General features: G+C 40.0%; 1 protein-coding gene across 2 annotated transcripts in view; it reads right to left on the bottom strand.

Moving 5' to 3' along the window:
* The window catches only part of elp1 (elongator acetyltransferase complex subunit 1), a 68,634-nt gene that overhangs the window by 11,956 nt on the left and 42,426 nt on the right, over positions 1 to 14,252 (bottom strand). For both annotated transcript variants that reach the window (XM_033018140.1, XM_033018141.1), the window contains exons 23-32: positions 14,069 to 14,200; positions 13,292 to 13,377; positions 12,294 to 12,442; positions 11,724 to 11,847; positions 9,634 to 9,731; positions 7,767 to 7,968; positions 7,262 to 7,323; positions 3,531 to 3,593; positions 2,764 to 2,824; positions 38 to 145 (exon numbers count right to left, since the gene is read on the bottom strand). In XM_033018140.1, the coding sequence (XP_032874031.1) occupies positions 38 to 145; positions 2,764 to 2,824; positions 3,531 to 3,593; positions 7,262 to 7,323; positions 7,767 to 7,968; positions 9,634 to 9,731; positions 11,724 to 11,847; positions 12,294 to 12,442; positions 13,292 to 13,377; positions 14,069 to 14,200 (1,085 nt within the window). The remainder of the gene's footprint in view (positions 1 to 37; positions 146 to 2,763; positions 2,825 to 3,530; positions 3,594 to 7,261; positions 7,324 to 7,766; positions 7,969 to 9,633; positions 9,732 to 11,723; positions 11,848 to 12,293; positions 12,443 to 13,291; positions 13,378 to 14,068; positions 14,201 to 14,252) is intronic.

Here is a 14,252-nt window from a genome sequence, read left to right as displayed (position 1 = left end):
AAAAATAACATGCCCTAGGTAGATTGTGCAAACATACCTAAAAATCCTTCCTGCGCTTTCATTTCCCATACAATTTTCAGGCGGGATTTATGATGGATAAATAAGGTTTTCTGAGAATCTAGGAATGTCATCTGGTTGCTATGAGCTAGAAGGGGGGTAAAAAACAAAATAATGCTCATTATTTATACCATAAATTTCTTTGATTAGAAGCAATTCTACAACATAACTAAAGGTTTGAATTTTTTTTGGTTTTAATAGGTAAAAAGCAAAAAGCACACTAAATGGCCAACTGGTAACATTTTATTCCCACCACTCAAAATAAACTACTGAGGCAATGAATAGTAACTTGGTAATTAAGATAGTGGTAGAGAAAGGCAATATTTTACCACTGCTACCCTACTATCAAGTATGCTTATTGCTCCATCACTCATCCTCATTTCCACCAGTGTGTTCGTTAGTGCTGCATCTGCTGGCTTAAAGACAGATTGAAGCATGAGGCACCAATTAAAAGAGTGGTCGAAGGATGAGCGTTTACTTCAGAACTACCTTGAGTCAGTGGACTGGAACACGTTCAAGCCTGAATGAATATACCTCATTTGTCACCGCATTCATCAAAGAAAGTGTTGACAACTGCATTCTGACAAATACAACTAAAGTCTGTCCAAACTGAAAACCTTGGATTCAGATTAGTTTATTGTTATGTGCACAAAAGTGCAATGAAATTGCATGTTGGCATGAAGCTCAGAGTTAACAGTATACATAATAATAAACACAGCAACAAAATGGTGCAAAGATAGCAGTATAATCTGAAGTGGTGCAAAATAAAAATTCAAGTACATTAACAGAATAACTGAATGAAGTTGAGTTAAAAGTAATTCCATGTGGCACCACATCTGGGAAGTGGGTGGGAAAGAGGTGATTGGTTCAGAGCAGACACAAAATGTTGGAATAACTCGGCAACGGTTTTGGGTCGGGGCCCTTCTTCAGACCTTTTGATTACATTTTGATTGGTTCAGCAGTGAGGAAAAAGCTATTCTTAAGTCTGGATATCTGGCTTTTCCCAGAAGAGAAAAAAAGGAATGGTCAGGGTGGTAGGCATCCATGACGATTTACCAAATACCAGCAGCTATGTTAACGAGGACATTATTGTGTTCGCCCCTCACTTCCTTAGGTCACCAACCATCTGTTTTGTCTTGCTGACATTCAGGGCTAGATTGTTGTCCTGACATCATGACAGTGGCATCATTGGCGAACTTAATGATCGAATCGTCATTACACATGGCCATGCATTCATCGTTATACAGGAAATAGAGCAGGGAAATGAATAGGGAGATTCACTCCCTGCTAAAGTTCAGATCCAATGCTTTCAAGAAAGATGATCTAGGCCCTTCTGCACAATTTTCATCCACTGACCAACATGCCCCATCTAGACTGGTCCCAGCTGCCAGGTATTCTTAGGCGATTACAAAATAAGCTTGATGCTCAATTCAATTACTTTTGTTGGTGTCATAGTAGATTTTGCATGTCCTTGAGGATTCTCTTGAACTCCTACAGTTGCGCTAGAGAAAATATTCTGACAGGATGGATCTCAGCCTTGAATAACATCTGCCCTGTTCTTGATGCCTGAACTTGAAGAGAGTGGTGAACACAGCCCAGTCCAACACAGGCTCGTCAGTTCCTTCCATCTAGTCCATCATCATGGTACATTGCATCAGGAAGGCTGAAAGTATTGTCAAGGATGCCTGACACCTTAGCCATTCCCTTTTCCTTATCCATTCTTTCTTCCGGGAGAAGATACAGGAGCTTAAAAGCTTGGACATGCAGACTTAATGAGAGTCCCCCCCCCCCCACCAATGTTATAAGAATCCTGAACCAATCACCTCTTTCACAACCCAATCCCAGAGGTGCCACCACATTAACTCTACTTCATTTGACTATTTCATCATTGTAACTTTAATATTTCTTTGCACTATTTTGGGTTGCATTACAATCTTGCACCATACTGCTGTTTTACATTTATTGTATTTATTATTACTGTATGTATACTGATAAATCTGAGATTCATCTGAGCAAGGAATTTCATTGCACCCCTGATAATAAACTAATCTGAATTTAACTTCAAATAATAGTTGAAGATCAAGACTTCAGCCTAGGTACAAAACTCATGGTCTACTCAGCAGCAGGAATCTTTGTCCTCTTATATGCTTGGACTGTCCACCACAAGCACCTCATGGCTCTGGTAAAATACCAGTAATAATTTCTCTGGAAATCCTCCAAATTCACTGGAATGATAAACAAACCAACACCAGTGTTCTTTGGATCTACAACTGACAGGATCACATTCTGTGCTGAAAACCGCTTCCCATCAGATTGCAACTAGGGTTTGATCCAACTCCGTGCAAGTGTAAACAAAGCACCTAACCATACAAAATCTGATGCAATTTATTGACTTAAGCTTTATTTCAACAGCTAAAACGAAAACATTTTACTGAATGCTAATAAAAACTGAAAAGACATCCCCAAATTAAATCAAAATAAAAAGCAACTAATTATGCCCTAAATATAACCTTGATTTATTACATAAATACACAAATTCAAGAACATTTGGGTCATCTACTGAGAGAACTGGTACCAATGTCAAATGACATTCAGGAACACTTACATTTGCTTGAAGCAGCGAGCATCAGTTGCTGCATTAAATTCTGTAAGGCAGTGCAACTTCACCAGTGGAGCAACCCGCAAAGGATCAAATAAGTCACTTACCTTCCAATATGGAAGGTTTCAGGTTGGTTTCCAAAATATCAGTCCTTTTGTACTTGTAAATCTAGGAAAATTTGAGAAATTTGTTTCATTATATGTTCTAGTGGTTGGATTAATATTTATCCTGAGTCAACATCACTAAAATCATTCTAGCTTTGATCTGTGTGGGAGTTTACTATGCATAAATTGACTAGGTCACATTTTCTACAGTTCAAAAGTGCTTGTACTTTAAAAAGAATGCATGGGTTGTTATGGGCTGTGGGATTTCCTAAGGATGCAAGAGACATTATATCAATTCCAGTTATCTTACATACAATACTGGAGGCTAAAACAGATGTTACCCATTAGATACTATATCACATCGGTAAGAGTTGCAAAAACAACACATTTATTGAGGAGTTATAGAATACCAAATATATTCCAGGAGAACTATAAAAGTTGAATATAAATTTTTAGCTGTAAAGTACATCCAGCCTGACTAGCTGAGTCTGCAGAATATCAAACAAGAGGTAACTAGAGGGACGCTGTAATCCATATAACGTGGCAATTTGGGGAACACAAAGAGGGAACAAGGATTTAGAGGTCATGTATCCTTATGTCTATAAGCCGATACACCAAGTTGTAAAGATGCAAAGCATTCCTCATTCTGGCACAGTAATTGCAGTAAAGCAGGAAAATGACTCCAGGTTACAGTAACTATAAATACAAATTTGTGGTCTCCACTTAAATGAACCCACAACTTTACGTAAAAAGTTATTAAAAAATATTACCAGTCTTAATGACTCGTCCCAGGCACCTCCTTCTAAAAGTGAGGTAATGGCTTCTTCATAGTCCTGCAGTGAGAAAGGTCATCGGAATAAGGACAAAATTCTAAAGGTTGCAATAATCACACAATGGAGTGGATACTTATTGAGCGTTGGGCAAGAATGGCGAACAATTAGCTGAAATCTTGAATAGGATACTTTCTAAAAGTATGTTGGTGATATTTTAAATGGAGTTGCAATAAACTTGTCTAAAACGGTCTTCTCATCCTCAAAGAAGCCATTCTCGATTCGCCACTGACCTGCAGCCAGGTCTGGATTATGTGTCTGGAAATCAACTGAGGGAATTCCTGAGGATACAGAGTTGGCTTAATTCAATCGAAAAAGGCATGAAATCAATGAATTAACTCAAGGGCAAAGGGGAAAAAAATCAGTTGGCAGTGTATGGTCTTGAAGTACAAAATGGGACTGGTTGGCTTATTGTGCCTTTGTTGGCCTTTCACAGAGTTGTACGAGTCCCACTCCCCCTGCTCTTTCTCCACATCTGGCAAATACTTCAAGTATTTGTTCAGTTCTTCTGAATCTACATCCATCAATCTTTCAGTCTGGTCAACAATTTGCTGTAATTTTATCTGCCCCCTGCATTCCCCCTTGCCCCACCCCCCTCCACCACAATATCTTGCTACTTGTTCTTGTACAAATCATGTTATGTCTGCGACCTCTGATTATTAAAAACATATGCTCCTCATTTAGTCCATCAAAACCTTTCCTAGTTTTGGTCACCCATATCATGCCTCTCCAGTCCACAACTTTCTCTACTCCAAATGAAATAAATCTTACTGCGTAAACAATATCTTTCACCCAGGTACCATTCAAGTACCGTATTTCCCGGCAATGAAGACACACCTGCGTCGAAGACGCACCCCCATTTTGAGTTGCTAAATTTTGAAAAAAGGCTGGCGGGACATAGTTTCTCACGCTCAAAAAGATAAAAATAAAGAAAATAACAATTCAATTTGCCCAAGGCTTCCAGATCTCCTCCATTCTGAATGACTGAATGGGTGGGGCAGTTGGGGGGTGACCGCAGGTGGACAGATGGTGGGAGAAATGGGAGCACACGTTAAATCAGTTGTGATCTTATTGAATGACAATACTAGTTCAACTAGTTCAAGGGACCAATTGGGGGGAGAGTTCCTTTCACAGCTTGTGGGGAGTCTGGTCCGGGTCAGCACGGGCAGGAGCGTTGAGAAGGAGGGGGTCGGGGATCATGCCAGCAACTCACTCACTCACCACTGCCGCGGCACTCTGGGCGCGGAGCCACCACATGGTGGCCGGGGAGGGAAGTAGCTCAGGTTGCTGCGAGCGGCCGCCGGGGCCTCAGCGCTTTCTGCCAGCCCGCTCACCTCTGGCAGTGCTCTCCGTCTGAACATCTCTCTCCTGCCGCTCGCCGGCCTCGCTCATGTCAGCCGCTTCCCACAAATCTTTAAATTCCGACTGCCGCCGGGAGTAGGACATGGCCTCACTGGCTGCGCTGGGAGACACTGCACGGCATTCACTACCCGGTCCGTGTCTTTCAAGAGCAAAGATCATAGAGCGGAGTGGGTCAGCGGGCGATGGATAACAGGACAGCGGGCAGTGGAGCTTACTCATGTGTCAGCGTAAGTAACCTCAATTGGTCCCTTGATTGCACTGACACAGGAGTAAGCTCCACAGCCCGCTGTCCTTTTATCCATCGCCTGCTGACCCACTCTGCTCTATGATCTTTGCTCTTGAGCTGGTCCCCTCACTGTCCGGTCACGGCGGCCACTCGCAGCCACCCGAGCTACTTCCCTCCCCAGCAGCAGTCGGAATGAGCGGCATGAGCGAGGCTGACATGAGCGAGGCCAGTGAGCGGCAGGTGAGAGGTGTTCAGACGGAGAGCACCGACAGAGGTGAGCAGGTTGACAGAAGGCGCTGAGGTGGTGGCTGGTTCCGCTGTCCGGTCCTGGCGGCCGCTTACAGCCACCCGAGCTACTTCCCTCCCCGGCCACAATGCGGTGGCTCCGCGCATGGAGTGCCACGGCAGTGGTGAGTGAGTTGCTGGCATGATCCCCGACCCCCTCCTTCTCAACGCTCCTGCCCGTGCTGACACGGGCCAGACTCCCCACACGCTGTGAAAGTGTGATCTGAATCTGAATCTGAATCTGAAAGGAACTCTTCCCTCCCCCCCCCAGCGGCGCTGTCCTTTTACAGCCGCTTCCCATTTTACAGCTGCTTCCCATCAGCTGCCAGCAATGAGGGATAGACTTGGCTATCCCTCAGTACAGCAACATCGTTCTTGATGTTGCTGTACTGAGTGATAGCCAAGTCTATCTTTCTTGGCTAACAACCTAACCTGCGGCCTCCAAGATGCAGGTAAATTTTCATGTCTTATTTTTAGTTGAAAAATAGCATCTTCATTGCCGGGAAATACAGTAAATTGCCTCTGTGTCCTTTCTAAGGTTTGACATGCTCACTAAAGTGTGATACATATAAATGACAACAATGCTTTAAAGCTGGGATCTTACCACCATTTAATAAAATCACAACATTAAATTTGTGGTAGAGTGGATGATCATCAGCTATGTAATTGAAAACCATACAGTAAAGTATTTTTACTTAATGCATGTTGTAACACACAGTCTAGGTTAATGAAGCATTTTATTAATACGTTTCTGCTTTGCTGTCTTTTTGAACACAATTTGTTAGACATTGTCAGGGGCAAATTATCAGAGCTCTTCAAGCAGTAATTTTTTCCTGTGTAGAGTCGGTAATCTAACTTCAAATTAGAAAATATTGTTGCTGGAGATTAGCAAATAACTGCATGTGTCAGTATAGATTAATCTTCAGTTGGATGTATGGGGGGGGGGGGGGGGTGGACAAGAGTATTATTAGGCACATTTTTAAAACACAATGTATTTAGAACATTAATAGTTACCCCATATAATGAAGAAATGGTTCTGTTTGATTTTTTTAATGCTATAAACTGCCACATAGCAGGGTAATTATAGGGATGATTTAGACAAGCTGCTGAAACATGCTTATTTTCCGATAAACCTATTATTAACTGTATTAATCAAATTGCATCAGTTTATCGCTCTTAAGCAAATTAAATAAACCTCGCAAGTACGTTGCTTTAAAAAGTCCTGCCCAATTACTATGGTTCATAAGAAATTTTATATTATTGAAACAAGACGATTATTTTGAATGGAATTGAAAGTTTAAAAAAAATGTTTGTAACAAACATGTGCATGTTACAATGTTCACACAGATACCGGGGACAATGCAATTCGGAGATGGTATATGATCCAAATAATAACAAATGAATAAACTAAAGGGCAAAGTCTGCCTAACGAAGACACATGCCACACTACTTGGCTGGCTAAAAAACAGATCCAATATACTGTATCAATCATATACACATACATAACTGCAAGCATATCTTGGATGCCTGCAACTCCATATTTTAAAAAAACGGTTTAATCTCACATACTGCAAAACTCGAAAGCCTGGTCATTTCCTAATTACATTTCTTTGGGAAATAATAAGTGGACAAAATGGCAATTTCTGAACAGCATTACACCTTAGAATTGTTTAAACAATGTCTGATGGCAAGTTTAACATTTAAAGCTCTTCAATTCAGCAGTCCAAATATTTGCCAGGGCATATTTAAATAAGGATACTGATATGTACTTGGTAAGGGATCTCAGAATCACACTTACCTTGGCATATTGCTCCAGGATTAAGGCTGCCTCCGAATATCTCCGCTGTTCCTTCAACCGCCCTAGAAACCACCAAACAAATATCTTACTTTTTCTTTTGCTCAAATTAACTTTGAGCTTTTCAGGGTGAAGGGTGACAGTGAAATTTAATGGAATTATTTCCCATATATTTAAAATTGTTGGTAGCAATCGTATTTAGTCAGTTGCAGAGTGCAATTTCATCAATGACAAATAAAGTGGTTCAGTTCAGACTCAGAACTGCACTGATGTGACACAGACATACTGCAACGCCCACATTGCAGCACATCCATCAGATTTTAGCAAGGTGAGATGAACTGCTTATTGGAAGAGGCTGAACATTAAGAGCCAAGCCAGTCATGCCAGCCAAGCCAAGCCAGTAAAACAGTCATGATCAAACTGGTGAAACTACTCAACTAAAGTGGTTTCCTTGTATCTATGTGATACTCCCTAAAAATCATTACACCAAAGATGTACGAGCTCTTACCTGATATAATCCGTGCCATGTTAATAATTTTGTCCTCAGTATAGTGGAGCTGAGCAGCCATACAAAAGGCTTGCTGCCAACTACAGCACAGCAGGAAAGCATCGAGTGCCTTTTCATAATCCCCGCATCGTGCGAAGATTAGCCCTGCTTGTTCATGGCATTGCTTCTCAATGAGGTACTCGCCAAATGCACCACTGATATCCTGAAATTGCAAGAATTTGCAGAGTTGTGGATGTAGCCCAGTCGATCACACAAACCAGCCTTTCACTCATTAACTCCATCTACACCTCGCAATACTTCAGGAAAGCAGCTAACATAATCATGGACCAACCTAGTTATTCCCTCTCTTCCTCTCTTTCATTAGGTAGAAAATACAAAAGCTTGAAAACACATGCCACCAGATTCAGGAACAGCTTATTTCCCACTGTTATCAGACTGATGAACAGTCCTATAAGCCAAGGTGCAGTTCCAATCTCTCAATCTTCCTCATTGTGGATTTTGCACTTTTCTTTTCTTTCTGCACTGTCTCCATAATTGTAAAACAATAAAGCAGTAACACTATATTCTGCATTTTGGTATTTTTCTCTTTCCACTAACAGTTGTATTTTGTATGTGATTGTATTCTTGATTAGTTTGATTTGACTGGATAGCACCAAAAACTGCTTTTCACTGTATCTCTGCTACACCTAACAATAATAAATCAATACCAATTAAATTTAAAAAAGCAACAAAAGCCAGCATTGTGAAATTTGAGGCACTTTCTCCATTTTCATTTACCATATGTTACACAGAAAAAACAGCACAAAAAGTGGTCATTTATTGTGGCCTGGATTTTACTCTTTCATAGTTTTTAACCAATAGTTTTAAAATCTGAACATTTTGATTCCATTTGTTGAATATTTAGCATCAGAGCAATTTATCATTAGGTTTCACGGTACATTTTATTAAATTGTTCTGCGATTTTTAACCCCTTTTTGAGATTGCTTTAATTTGCTTTTTCTATTATTGATGCATTAGATATTTCTTTTTGTAATAGTGTTTATAGTCCATAAAATTCTTTTCCTTTTCTATCCACCTCATTTTAGCCATTCAGCATGCCTTTACTATGCTGCTCAGTCTTCAGTTTATTTTATTTTGAAAGCCGTATGTGTGGTAGTGAATTTTGAACCACTTTCTGAGTAAAGAAATCTTATTTCCATACAAAATTATTAGAAACTGCCATTAGTCGGACTCTTTCCTTTCACATCAATCCTTTCAAAGTGTCTCATCGTTCAGGTCCCATCTCCAAAGGTAGAAGGCCCTGTTCAATCCTTCCAAGACACAGGGTCTTGGGACCTGAAGATTAATGTTTCTGTTTCCACAGATGCAGCCTGACCTGCTGAGTGTTTTGGTTTTTGATTATGATAGTTTTACTCTCTCTGTTTGGGTATAGTTTGGCAAAATCCCTAAACTTCAATAGCTCGGTGTTTGGAATGAAGACAGCTTGATTTATACACTGTCCTTAAGCTTACTAAATCATTTCAAGGCTATACAGCATAACAATGAGCTATATATTAGGTCTGGGTACCAAATGTGGGGTCAAAGAGAGCTTTAAGGAACATCTTAAAAGAGATTGAGGGCTGAGAGCTCCAGAGCTGGGTTTTTTGAAAGCTGAAGACAAAGCTTTCAATACTGGAGTGATTAAAATCAGGAAAGTGACCAGACATCTTGTGCACTGCAGGACTAGGTTAGAGATAGGGAGGATGAGTTTGTGGGAGGATTTGAAAAAGGGGGTCAAAATTTTACTAATTGGGAATCCACACAAAGCACAGAGGAAGACCTGCTGCCGGTTGGGATTGTCGGTAGATTTATGCAGACAGGCACAAACCTTGTATTCTTGGCTCTTTGCTGGGAATAATTTCAAGGTATCACTGTACATCTTTTGGTCCTTTACCAAGTTTAGTAGCTCAGTGAAATGTTGACAACCTGGAAGAAACCGACAACATATTAGTGGAGCAATAGTGCGCTCTACAACATCACATGAAACACACCAATGAGAATTATAGTGTGGGCTATGTTACTGATGTGATATCTTCCACACCAGATGTGTAAAAGACAGTACAAAGTGTTCCAATGGGGATGGCAGATAAATGGAATGCAATATTAGCAAATCCGGCAGCATGCAAGTTCAAATAACTTCAATCATCATTCATGTACTTCACAATACGTTTGATCTAGCATTGCACAGTAAATACAAAATACAGCTACTCTGATTGCTCTGTCTGTACTGCAGAGGTGTCCAAGAGAATGCATCTTAATGAGCATTCAATCTATCTTTAGTTGTCCACACTAAATGTGTGCCATGATATCAGGTTGTACTCATTGCACACATTTCAATCCTGTGAAAGTCAGCAGGACCAATATGTTGGAGATGTGCAGCATCGAAGGCTGACAATCTGTTTAGTGTTATTGACCAACGACATCCCCTCTCTTAAAGATAAAATTATTGATCCGAATAGGATATTGCGTATGATAAACCTGTAGCTTTCATGTCCAAATTCAGTATTCCAGAAAAGTATACTGTTGGGTGTTTTATTTAAATGAAAACAAAATCTCATCATCTCATCTCTTTCAAAATGAGCATCACACATCATAAAATCAACCTTTTTTCCATCCTTACAAAAATGACCTCAAACCAGACATCTTTCCTCTCCGGTCAAGAAGAGCCTAAAGGGTCCCAATCCGAAACATCACCTATCCATGTTCTCCAGAGATGCTCCATGACCCATTGTGTTACTCCAGCACTTTGTTTTTTCTTTTGTAAACCAGCATCTGCAGTTCCTTGTATCTCCTTGAACATTCAGAAAGCTAAAATACCATCTTCACCCTCTCAACTTGTCTGAAATCTTTTTATGGGTACAGGCACCATCACCCTCATTACCTAGCTGGGTGAGTCCACCTTCTCCTGTTTCCATTCTTATCAAGTGGCCAGTGCCAGTTAGGCTTTTATCCAGGATTCCCTTCTTAGTTTCAGTTTTGTTTAGCGACTGACTGTGGGAACAGGCCCTTTGGCCCACCGAGTCCACTCCGGCCAACAATCACCCATACACTAGTTCTACCGACACATTAGGGACAATTTACAGAAGCCAATTAACCTAGAAACCCGTATGTCTTTGGAATGTGGGGGGAAACCAGAGTACCTGGAGAAAACTCACGTTGTCACAGGGACAACGGACAAACTCCATGCAGACAGCACCCATAGTCAGGATCGAACCCAGGTCGCTCAACTCAAAAGTTAAATCACTCGTAAATACCCTAAACAGTGAAGACCCTGAGCCCTGGACTACACTCTCTAATGACAGCCTTCCAATTACTTTTATGACGATCATTAAAACTTACTTTGACTTTGCCCAACTATCTCCTTACATTACTTGGCATGCAAATGTGTCGTCACTGAGACAACACAGAATGTAAATCAGGATCAGTTGCCAATACAATTCCACACAGCATCACATATTAACCGTCTTGAAAATTATTCATAATATTTGCAAGCATGCCACAGATTTGAACTTGTGGAACTCATGAAACTGGTTACATACTTCTGTGGGGTGTAGGAAACAGGCTAGGATTTGTTAAGAACAACCTTGTGTAAGTTAAGTTCTTAAAGTAGATGCCAGAACTGGAGGGGCACAGAGATCACATTTCAAAAGAAGGAACTATTAATCTCAAAAGTAGAGTTTCAAATAATTTCCACGCAAATCCAAACCTGGTTATCTCTTCAAGGCTTTGCAAATCAATCCTCCCTTCCAGCTACACCATATGCACAAGCACATTCACAAGCATAGACATTACACTCAGATACATTCCTGGGAAATAAGTCAGAACACAATGCTCCTTTTGTACTTAAGATGTAATAACTTCTGAAATGCGCAGCTTATCCATCCATAAAATCCCAAGGAAATCTGAAACTGTACTTACCACATTTACTAAGGTGCTCAACAGCCTTTTTGTAACGCTTTAAATATTTGTCTATGGTGTATCTCTGGTAATTTGTCTCCATTTTCTTTAATTTGTTCAAAAATGGTAAATATTCCTTTGGATCCTAAAACAATAAAGTGATAATTGCACTAAGATAAACCAGAACATGCTTGAGATCACAACTTCAAAACCCAATCGCACTTGATGCTAATGTAAGTTTTCTTTTAATCAACCATTCTCCGACTGCATTCCCTCCATGCTCTTTATTTCAAGTCGAGGAATCAGTCAATGTCAAAAGATCTCCTCTTAGAGGAAGTGGGAAGATAATCATGCCTGTCGTTTTTAGCAAAGGAACTATGTTTTTACTAAAAACTGTTCAACTACTTGATACGGGCAATTTCCATAAACACATCTACAATTTATGAAATTTTAGCTTTATTTGTAAATATTATTTCATTCAGTTTTGCCTTCTCTTCTATTTCTTTGATCATTGCTTGCACTTTGCTCTTCAACAACTAGCAAAGGATGATAAAGCTTACTTTAAAAATATAAATTAAGAACATTTCAAACCTTTTGTGATTTTTCTGCTACCATCATCACTAGATCAAAGTCATATGTACCCACTGCATGGTCATAAAGTTGGTTAATGTCCACTAGGAAGAGGAGATACTTCAGGGCCTCCTCAGCACTGACTGCCTCAGGGTCACTTGGTGGATTCACTGCAATTTAAAAAATTTAAAACATTTAAAATGGTTGCAAGAAGGTGCAGTGTGTTAATATTAATCCCTATGGCACACCCCTTCATCTGTTAAGAGGCCATATGCATTTAGTAAAGTATATTATGGCCTTTTGTCCTGGCACTAACTGCGTATGTACAAGAGTGAGATAATCTCTCTCTGAAGAAAGAGAAAATGGAGTATCAATATAAACTGGAATTAACAAAACCAATGGGGAATGTAGAGAAAAAAAATGTTTATGCAAAAAATAGCCATACATGAAACGATAAAAGTTTCTCAGCTGCTTAACTTGGATGTATTTATGGGGAAATTGGATGAGCACGAAGGATGGAGGGATGTCGACTGGGTGAGTGAAACTGCTGAAGTGGACTGCGGATATCAGGACACATTGGGATGGAATGATCAGCTTCTGTACATGTGTTTATGCTGTGCAGAATTAAGAGTAATAAGTGTTAAAGTTACTTTATTACCAACTCACAGAGATATTTTCCGCAAGTATATCTTCCAGTGCTGGTTAGCTATTTGGGAGGGTTAAATGCATATTTTATCAGCACATTTTACCCACTTTTTGGATAAATTATCCCTTTTTTATTGCAACTCTGGTCATATTCTCTTTCCTAGCACTTCAAATGCTCGTTTTTATATAAAAAGAGAGCTGTACTACAAAGAAAGAGAAAAGGTTTTTCAGGACATAGGGAACATCAGTACCCCTGAGGCTATTCCCATGTGAATGACAGTGCTCTTTCTGTTTCTGATTTAAATGGATTGACATCATCCAGTTTGGTGATATTATCAAATCAGATTGCAATAATTCTGAGACATATATATTACCTCTGAGATCATGGACCTTCTGAAGAGCAGTTTCCAATTCTGGAGTAGTTTTTCGTACATGGCAAGTCAGTATAGATAAACCATACCTGCGTAAAATAATACAGTGTGATTGATGAGTAAATATATTTTCTTTCTTTGAGAACAAAATTCTTTTTGAAGATGTGGTAATTTTAAATAATGAAAAAAGATGTGGAAATGTGGATAACCTGTGGAAATTAAAATGTATCATCTTGTGGGTTTAATCATACTAATATCTGGTGCTACACCACAGACAAATATCAAAAACAAAATGCAGTTGCTGGAAATGAGAGAAAAACAGAAAGTGCCATTTACACTTAGCAGGCCGGGCAGTAACAGAACAGGTCGTTTTGAGGATCCCAGATCTGAAATGTTAACCATTTCCTTTGTTCTCTTTATACAAGAAGTCTCTCTGTCCACAGATGTTGCGTAGACATCAGAGTGTTTCCAGCAGCTCAATAGATGGAAGTTTCCTCTCAGGAGCAAGATGAGCATTGGTTCAAGGGGCAAGAACACAATCCAGACTCATGCTTCAGTGCACTGTCGAAGGTGCTGCTTTCTGAAATGCACATTGAAAAATTCCACACCAAAATTTTTGCAGAATAGCAAGGAAGTTGTACCATGTGTCTGAGCTAATGTTTATCCCTTAATCAGCTAAAAGAGTGGTCAGTTGGGTGTTTGCTGTGTGTTCATTTACTGCAGCATTTGCTGCATCACAATGGTGACTATACTCAGAAGCACCATGGAATTCTCCCTTACTTGTGAGGGTTTATTCTCTCCATGGTAGTTCGCAATGCATCACAGATTGTGTCCACTTTATTGGCCGTTTCAGGTACAGAGGTTGTTGAGTTTGGACCATATGGATACATCGTTTTTGTGACATCTTCTTCTCTGGAAAAGAGAACGGGTGCACATACACCAACAAACCATCATCAGGTTTGAA

Source organism: Amblyraja radiata, chromosome 3 (genome assembly GCF_010909765.2).
Source record: "Amblyraja radiata isolate CabotCenter1 chromosome 3, sAmbRad1.1.pri, whole genome shotgun sequence".
Lineage (NCBI taxonomy): Eukaryota > Metazoa > Chordata > Chondrichthyes > Rajiformes > Rajidae > Amblyraja > Amblyraja radiata.
The sequence above is the reverse complement of the archived record's forward strand: the minus strand, read 5'-3'. Positions and strand labels throughout refer to the sequence as shown.